General features: G+C 40.1%; 2 protein-coding genes across 2 annotated transcripts; one reads left to right on the top strand and one right to left on the bottom strand.

Annotated features, from left to right (window-relative positions):
- Positions 1 to 657: 657 nt before the first annotated feature.
- cryba1a (crystallin, beta A1a) lies at positions 658 to 2,696 on the bottom strand. Its single transcript, XM_020600212.1, has 5 exons — positions 2,658 to 2,696; positions 2,383 to 2,501; positions 1,975 to 2,116; positions 1,250 to 1,392; positions 658 to 1,001 (listed from the first exon to the last, which is right to left on the bottom strand). Exons 1-5 carry the CDS (start codon positions 2,694 to 2,696, stop codon positions 854 to 856), a joined length of 591 nt encoding a protein of 196 aa, XP_020455868.1. The 3' UTR covers positions 658 to 853.
- Positions 2,697 to 5,984: 3,288 nt separating this feature from the next.
- crybb1l3 (crystallin, beta B1, like 3) lies at positions 5,985 to 8,141 on the top strand. The gene is made up of 5 exons (XM_020600209.1): positions 5,985 to 6,050; positions 6,137 to 6,255; positions 6,353 to 6,485; positions 7,520 to 7,662; positions 7,973 to 8,141. Exons 1-5 carry the CDS (start codon positions 5,985 to 5,987, stop codon positions 8,139 to 8,141), a joined length of 630 nt encoding a protein of 209 aa, XP_020455865.1.
- The last annotated feature ends 1,714 nt before the right edge of the window (positions 8,142 to 9,855 follow it).

Raw genomic sequence — 9,855 nt, forward strand, 5'->3', positions numbered from 1 at the left:
GGTTTTCTTATCAGTGCTCTTATGCTTTTAACTTATCACTAACTTTATGCAACAACTCTTACTGAGTGAATGGGTGGAGCAACTTCTGTACACCTGGTATGTTTGCATTTTGCTTTAATTGCTGATTTACATTTATAAGTGTTTACTGTCTGCTACTATGACATCAGTGGATTTTATTCTCACGATTTCCAAAAACTAACCTTTAGGACTGACTACATGTTGGTGATGTTCATGTGTGCATCATATTCATATTTCAAAATGAATATTTTTTGTAAGACTTCTTAAAGTCAATATACTGTACATCACAAAATACAAGCCTCAAATGGACTTGTGAGCCGCTTTTTCCTATTTCACATCCAAAAACAATTGTTAGGGTTCTGGAAATTGAGAAGCTTTTGTTTAAATGTACTGCAACATGAAACAACATAGAAGAAACGAATCAAAAGAAATCACAACTGAGCTGAAGGTTAGCAGCAGACTCTTGTATTTCTGTATATGTCAAGTTGCCTGTTCATTCTTTATTGATCACTGGCAGCACCATGTTTGCCCTCAAATATGAGGAGCAGTGACTGAGTGACATCATCACCCTGCTGCCACCACAAGGCCTTTAAACTCCCTCCTCTTTTCCCCTCATGGGGCCTCAGTCAGAGGCTTCTCTTCAGTGGCTTTTATCACTTTCCTTAATTCCTCCCATCATTTCTCTCTATTTTCATTTGGCAACACAACAAAAGGAAAGTTCTAAAACATCTTGATGGTAAAGCACCAGAGGATGCTGCCATGGTTGAGTGAGGGGAGGAAGAGGAGGAGGTGGAAATGGTAAAGAGTAAGAGGTGGGGCAAGGAGGCCGCGGGTCTCATTGCTGGATTCGACGCAGCGACTGCACCTGGAAGGACTGAGCATGGGAGCCCCACTCTCTGTAATGTTTGTACTCGCCGCCATGACGATCACACTCCATGATGTACTGGTAACCACGGTAACCTGGAAACTGGTAGCACACCCAGCTGGGTGAGGAGAGAGGGAGGGGTCAACATGCAGAAGAAAGCAATGATTAATATGTGGTTTACACAGTAAGGGAATGTAGGCTGCATAATATGAAATGAAACTGAATATAGGCCTATCACTGCAAGCATGTAGCTCACTCTCACACTTAAAATATGAAAGGTGGACAGACAAATTCGGGTTAGGCCAATCATTTGAAACTGCTGAAATTGATTATAATGAGATAATTGCTTTTATCTATGAGACTTACGCGCCGCTCTGAACTTGCATAGATCCAATCTCGTTGTTGCCCCAGCCCATGGCCTGCAGAGACGGGTAGTCATCATTTATCTCCCACTGACGTCCTATGAAGTTCTCCTTCTCAAACAACACCATCTTGGACTCCTTGTGGTTCTGTGTGGACACGATGTAGTCCAGTGAGCGTTATTAGACATAAAACAGCACCAGATACTCTGTGTTGGTTTTGTAGAAAGCAGTGGGAGATGTGAGATGGCAATAATGAAGCAGAAACCAAACCTTTTTTGTAGCAGTGCACATGGTATCGTTCATTTACAGTTGTAATCAGAACCAGACATGAAACAGTTTTGGTTTCTGTTTTTGCTGAAGACTGACACTGAAGATACTAATATGTGAGGATTAAATGTTGCTACAAACTTTTTCACAGGGTAACTGTAATGTGGTTTTGACTTGGTTTTCATAGTTCAGAGAGTTCAAAGAACGCCTACCTGTCAGAAAGAAAGCCGAAGAATTTTAACCATTATAAAAATTGTCATGTAATACTAAACTAATACTACATACTGTAAGATCAGAGTGAACTTCAGTGTATTTGTAGCTGCAACCAGCAGCTGGCACAAGTCTAGTTTGTGGTCTAATCCTGAGTGAGCTAATTCGATGAGTCACATTTATTGCATTTTAACTCAAAATCTTTTCTGGAGACAAATGAGAAGTTGTTGTTGGTTTGAGACAGAGACTCACAGCTGAGCAGATGGGGCGGAAGGACATCATCCTCTCAATGTGGTAGGCGTTGCTGCCGCTCCATGACTCCCAGTGAGGATACTCTCCTCTCTCCAACACAAACTGCTGTCCACAGAAGCTGGAGTGCTCATATCCTGCCCAGCTGTCCCCAGCAAGTAGACATATATAGAGATACATACAGCATTACTGGCTCATGGGGACACTTGGAAAACAGACTGGCTATCAGATATCACACAGACATTTTCTACATCATATCTCTGAAGACATTCAGGTAGCTTGTCAGCCAAGCATCGCTAAGCAGTGAATGTGCACCAAATGTGTTCATTAAAAATATACATAACCACCATCTGTACCACAGGTACGTTTCTGCAGTGTGAAATCTTCTGCAGAGCTCTGTGTTCAACTTACACTCCACACTCCACCTTCAGAGAGCAGATATTGTTAACGCCACACTCCATGATGTTCTGGCAGGCTGAGGTAAACTCCAGACGCTTCCCCTGAAAGTTCTCCTGGTCATAAATTGTGATCTGGAGAGCACACAAATGTATACATGTAGTTTGCACATGCCATACACACAATGTATGTACAGACACACACACATCATTGACATCATCAAGCCAGGCATGAAATAAAAAAAAGTAATCTCCTTTTCTTAATCATCCATGACAAGACATCCAACTCACCTTCCATGGTCCCAGTGGGTTGGGATTATTCAGAGCCATGGTAGTGTGTATATCGGTGCAGATTTACCTTTAGAGAGCAGGGAGAAACCTATTAGTGTTAATATTTATAGTCTAATTAAGGAAAACGGCACAGTTCAAACACAACCTGCTTCCTCCTCCACATCAACCAGTGTGTGCCTCAAGCTAATGATTATCATTTACTGCCATGTAGCAGGCAGGATGAAAGATAATCTTTAAGATGTTCTTATTTTTCTGTATGCATGTTTCTGAAATAGATCTGAAAGTCTGTTACCTGATGTTACAGCATGAGTGTACCAATTCATTCAGCAGAAAGAATCTAGACCATAAGAAAACATGTGACCTACTGCACATCATGCATTTAGCTTTGAAACCTTTCTTGAACTACATGCTCTGGTTAGCTGTTGCAGGCACAAAGCATATTTGTTCTCTCAGTGCACGGTCACTATGGCTGTGCATTTGCTTGCATGATCTTAATTTATACATGTATCATCATAATCAACAAAGACAAAAGACACAGAAACGTATAGTGACAGTGGTCCAATTACCTGACTGGCTCCCCAGTTTCTCCTGGGAGCTCCACAGAAACGATGCCCTGACCCCAGACTAAATGGACCTATTTATACATGCTGGTGCTGAAAAGCAGCTGGACCTGTGGGCCAGGCTCAGAGTCAGCACATTGCTGGTCCGGTCATTGTTCAGCGCTGAGGTGCAGTGAGACTGGATGGAGGGCACTGTGCCCAGTGCAGATAGGCACAAGTTCCAAAGGGTCCATGACAAGTGGGCTGGACACAGCCTGGATCAACAAACAGATCATAAAACATGCCAGGGGCTCTGGTGCTAAAGAAAAAACTTTTACTGTTCAATTGTAAAGAAAAAATAAAATAAGGGCTCCTTAACATGTCTAATAAACAAGCGGTTCTATGCCTTGGTATTATAAAGTATAACTCTGTGTAATGTAACCATTTGATGTAAGGTTCTTTCTTTGCGGCAGTAAAACAAATGTTAATTATAGCCCAATAATACTGTAAGAGTACACTGACAGTGCATTTCACAGAAGATTGTATCAAACAACTCATGCATGTCTTTCAGCAGAGCTGTTTTCACAGCATTTCACTTAGCTTTCTAAATTATAAAACCTTTGTGCAATTATTATAACTTTATTACAAAACTACAGTACAAATGCCTTATCTAGTCTGAGTAGATGAGGAATTACTGTAAAAATGATTTGAAACGATAAACCTGTTTGAAGTTTATTACAAAAACTCATTTAATCTCTTTACAGTAGAGAGCAAATGTAAACATTTTCAGTGTGTTTTACTATTACTATACCGTGTATGTTATCAATTTGAATTCCTATTTAAGGTTAATATGTATTTAAAAGCATCTCTTCTTGTGTTTAGAATGAAGCTTAGATCATAGCTCAGTAATGAGCGTGTGTGTGTGTGAGAGAGAGAGAGAGCTTGATGGATGTAGACCTAAACATCTATAGGTCTAGTTCTATGTCTGAGCAAACTGACAGTTGAGTCACACCCAGAGATTTAATAGGAGCTGCAGTGTTGACGTTTTCCATCAGGTGATTTTGTTAGCTATAACAACACTAATATACAGACTAATGCTCTAATGCTGTTGTACATGCTGCTATATTTACCTTTCCCTTATTCTACTATGAACAACTTAAACACTACTACAGTGGTCACACACATGTAAACGTCATGTCAGATGTTTTGTCTTAGTCTCATCAGTATTGTCTGCGCATTACCAAATCAACTGATGGCACTATGCTATTTCATAAGGTCATACTGTGAATATTTTCCCAACAGCCTCTGAGTACCATAACTGCTGCATGAAATGTACTTCAGATGAAAATTACAGTATCCTATTCTATTTCATTTGTTTTGCAAGCTTTTGTTTACATATACATTTTGCCACAGATATGAGGGATCCACAGGCAAATATAGATATAGATGTAGATTCCCTACATGTAAAATCATTTACTAGAATACAGAGAAAGCAGTCACATAAAAAGCGCATGTTTTAATTTTGCATATAGAAATTGAAAACACATTTAATATATTTGTGGTTTTTTGGTCACATGACATGTAACAACAACTAAATAATCTGTTAGTGTGTGCATGCCACCAGGCGTGTATGTATGTAAGTGTGTACAGTAGGTGGGGTGATGTGAGATGTGTGTGCATGAGTTCAGCCTATAATCCGCAGCTGTCCGGTGCTTGCCTGTCTGAACAATAGAGAGATGCCGCTCCTGTAGTCAGCAAATTACATACACAGGGCTCAAAGGCTTGGACCAGCTGCACCAAGGATCAAGAGAAAGAGAGAGAATGTGGTTGTGAAAGTCAGAAACTAGGGAAAATGAAAAAAGGGAGGGATAAAGAAATAGAAAAAGAATTTAGAAAGAAAGTGAAGGACAGAATGTGCAAAAGTAACTGTGTGTGTGTGTGTGTGTGTGTGTGCGTGTGTACCTGGTATTGCTTACACTGTGGGGAACAAAACCTACTTACACATTCACATTATTGGGCCTTGGCCTGCCTCATGGGGACCAAATGCTAGTTTCCACCATGAAAATCACTGAATTTTAGGGGAACATCTCGGTTTAATGTTAAGGTGAGGTTATGGTTAGGCAAGTAGTGGTTATGGTTAAGGTTAATCTAAGTCTCCAGGAAATGAATATAAGCCAGTGTAAGGTCTCCACAAGGAATGAAAACAAGCATGTGTGTGGTGGGTGGGGTGGGACAAGCTTTCTGCTGATGACAGTGGCTGTCCCTGGTCTTCCACAATGGTGCAGGACAACAAAACAAGCAGTCGAGTCAGCACGACTTTCCACAGATAAGCAGTGTGACCTTTGACCCCACACCATACTCCAAAAAGTTCACAGCCAATGGGAACTCAGAATCTTTTCTCTATACACTTGGGATAGATGTGAGTGTATACATATATATATATCCTCACTCACACCACCTGCACCCATCACTTTTTCCAAAGCTTGGTGCATCTCAGCCTGAAATTGTAACTGTAAGTTTCTACTCTAAGGTCATCTAACCCTGCTTGGATGTTAAGGGGGATAGTGAGATTTTCCAAAAAGGCTGCTGGGATGGACTTTATCAAGCAAAACCTTAAGGTGTGATAGTGATATGTAACCTAAAGTAACCATTCAGTGGCAGCAAAAGGAATTCTTGGGCTCACACACCACACTTGGTGCCCTAGAGCAGTGAAGAAACAGCAATCACCCCCCTCATAGCACCAGTTAGATCTCTGTTGACTGCGCTCCTTCTCTCTACAGATCTGATCATGTCTCACTCAGGTGCTCAAGGCAGCATCGGCAGCCACTCTGCCATTGGGCTGCACAATTACAAGGTACCGCTATTGACTAAAAATAAAAATAATGCATTGATAATATTTCGCTTCAGACATAAATGTACTCAGCTTGTGGTGCTTTTCAGATATACCTCTATGAATATGAGAACTTCCAAGGCCGTAGGATGGACCTGTTTGGAGAGTGCCGTAACCTGTGTGACAAGGGTTTTGACAGAATCGGCTCCATCAGAGTAGAGTGTGGACCGTAAGTTGCACAGCCTGCCATCCAAATATGTGTTACAACACTGCATAGCTTTTCCCAGCCAAGTAGAAGACAAATATCTGTCTGTGTATCTGTCAAGCTGGGTGGGTTATGAACAGCAGAACATGACTGGTGAGATGTTCGTACTGGAGAAGGGAGAATACCCCCGCTGGGATACCTGGTCCAACAGCTACAGGTGTGACCGCTTCATGTCGGTGAGGCCCATCCGAACGGTGAGAATGGTTTCTAATGCCTCATTTCTAGTTTATTGTGGCCGTAAGTGCTGATCTGTATTGTTGTTATCTGGTTGTATTTGCACCTCATATCTCATATTCATCCATTTTTTACTGGCACAGAGGAAAATGCTTTTTATGGTTATGTGTATTTATAGGCTCAGTATTTTTGATTACAGCTTTGATTAGCAGACATTTTCTGTGCTATGTTCGATTATTTTTAGAGTGAAAAATATTTTTCAGAGTATCGAGTTTTCCTCAAGGTGTTTATTCTTAACTTTTCAAACAACATTTCTGTTCAAATCCATAATTAGTGTTACATCACAATAATGTAATATAATAATGATTACTTCACAATAGCAGTCCTGACTGGACAGTTGTCATTTTTAATCTCTTTACTGGCTAATATCTGTGCATAGGCAAAGCCATGGATGGCCCAGAATATGATTTGCCACCCCTGCCAAAGTCTAAATGTGATGCTTGTTAATGAATGAAGAATGAAAAACAATGACAAATTGTTGCCTTAAATACAGTACAACTAACATTTTTTGGTGCTTTATAATTGATATTGGTCAAATTAGTTTTATTTTATATCATGCATGCATTTGCATTCATTTCTCTGATTGTGTTGTTGTGGAGCATTTGGCATGATTCATCTCTTGGGAGGGGACCACTGTGCACCAGCAATGTCCCCGGCTGGGAGCAAATAAGAAGTGTAACCAAATTTAGCTAAAAGAAGCACTGCATGTCTCATTTTTACACCAAATAAAGAATTTGATTCTTAATCATGTATGGTTTATTACTTCATAGAACTAATGGTTTAACTGACTTTTTACATTTATTTCAAATGTGCTACCCCCCTGTGAGTCTGGGTCCCCCAGCCTGGCCACCCTGCCCAAAATGTTCTAGATCCACCCCTGTACCTGTGACAGATATGATCCAGAAGCTGCACCAACAACAAGATCTACTGGAAATGTATGAAAAGTGTATACAGTGACTGAACTTAAAGGTTATATGTGTGTATCATACTGTAGGATCCCCAGGACCACAAGATTTGCCTGTACGAAGGTACAAACTTTGAGGGCCGTAAGATGGAAGTGTGTGATGAGGATATTCCAAGCTTGTGGTCTTATGGCTTCCAGGACCGTGTCGCCAGCGTTCAGGTCACCGGGGGAACGTAAGCTGTTTCTCTAGTCAGTACTGTAGGATGTGGTGGCTTAACCATCGGAGAAATGAACATACTGTTTTAAACAAGAAACCATTTGGATGTGTATAACAGTACTTATCCAAGCTGAATTTCACCAAAGCTTCATTGATATAATACTGTTTGTATAGTAAGACTAGCAGTATATTTATACAGATTGAAGTTCCCTCTTGATTTCTATGTCCATCAGAATGGCATGAAAACTAAAAATATGCACAGCTGTTAGTCAACACAACTAGAGCTGTATGGTTCACATCTGTTTCTCTCTACTTCCCCCATGCAGCTGGGTGGGCTACCAGTACCCTGGCTACCGTGGCTACCAGTATGTGTTTGAAATGGGTCCTTACAAGCACTGTAATCAGTGGGGAGCCCACAACCCCCAGATCCAGTCCATCCGCAGGGTGAGAGACATGCAAACGCACCGCAGGGGCTGTTTCGAGATGACTGCATAGAGTCCAAGGGGGTCAGGCTTGCCATGGTGCCAACCATCCTTGGGATATTTTTAACAGGCACTTAGCCACACTAGCTAATGGCTGTTGAATATTGTTAATGTTTTTACTAGTAGGATTTGGGTGTATGTATCATTGTGAATGATTCTGAATGGGATGGGAAGTTGTCACAGATTTCCAGAGTTAATATAACACACACTGCCTACAGACCTCATAGGAAGGTGATCATCATAGAAGATTAGCAGATTTAAGTTAATACTTTGTGTATATGCAACCACACCTGCAAACCTTTGATTATATGTTTATGTTTATTTACTTTCCTATGTTTTTCAAGCTGAAATTATGCCAAAAGCCTGTTGATCAAAGTGCTCTCCCTTTCCTGGGATTCACAGATATTAGAGTCAAAGGATAAACAATCATCACTCCTGACAAAGTACAGCTTTCAGCTGTACACACACCCTGCAGTAGATTCGCAAGGCAGACGGAGGCACTCTCTCCTCTCAGTGCTTAAAACAGAGAAAGCAGCTGTGCAGGGTTTTGCTTTGCAGAATATCTGTTTCAGCTCATTGATGGGGCTGTGTAGACATTCTGCATTTTACACTTTCTCAGGGATGCTGGCATCTGGAAAATAAAAATAAAAATATTATACCTGAAAGATAGTCTCATCTACTTCATTTCCCTTGTCTTGTACATTTTGTACAGGGGTCATCGTGATCTTATGCTAGGACATTTAAATAAACTGAAAACTCATTGTGATAATCCCACAGAGAAATATCCCCCAACTCAGTCTCTCAGAGTGTTTTTGTGCATTTCAGCTAAAGGTCTTTGTTTTTCAGCTGCAACTTAGTTGATTTGTATAGAAAGAACAGATTCCAAAAACCCACTGCACATGACCTACCCAAATAATAAAGTTAGAGAACAGCTAATAGCTGAAAGCCTGATGTTTTCAGCAGGGGTTAGTGAAGACCAAAACAGAGCATTAAGGAGAGTAAATTTTCACTGACATTGATTAGGAGGTCAGAGACACATCTCCAAATTAATGCTAAGGTTGCTCAGTATCTGCTGAATGGGTAATCTTTTGATTTGATTTATTCTTTCAAGCATGTAAAACAGTTGATATGTCAACACATGTAATTTCACACATATCCAACAATAATGATCCAATATGAATTTACTTATACCTAGTACATGCTTGAACGGAGTAGGAAGAAGTTAGACTTATCTAGTCCTACCCCATGACATCATCTTACAACTTTTAAGTCCTAAGCAATATCTCTACCTAAATAATTATCCTCTACACCACACAAGTAATATACTACAGAATTATTACAGAGTGTTAACATTCTACATAATTACATTCATAGATAATTATCTTCTACGCCACACAAGTAATATACTAAAGAATTATTACAGAGTGCTAACCTTCTTACCCCACACCCACAATGTTCCATCTGATTAATCATTAAACCTGTTTTTGCATATATCTTGATTGACACATACCTTTATACTTATGTTTAAACATCAATTCTAGTACTATTTAAATTATTTCTTAGTTTTACACCACTTATGGAAACACAATCTTTTTTTGGTTGTACGTATAGCATGAATTTTTAAATATAACTGACCCCTTAAATTGTATCCCCTTCCCTTTCATTAAATAGTTTTTGAATTCCACCAGGTAATAAATTGTTCCTGGCTTTATACATAAACACAGCAG

The sequence above is a fragment of the Monopterus albus genome, unplaced genomic scaffold (genome assembly GCF_001952655.1).
Source record: "Monopterus albus unplaced genomic scaffold, M_albus_1.0 scaffold45.1, whole genome shotgun sequence".
NCBI classification, from domain to species: Eukaryota; Metazoa; Chordata; class Actinopteri; order Synbranchiformes; family Synbranchidae; genus Monopterus; species Monopterus albus.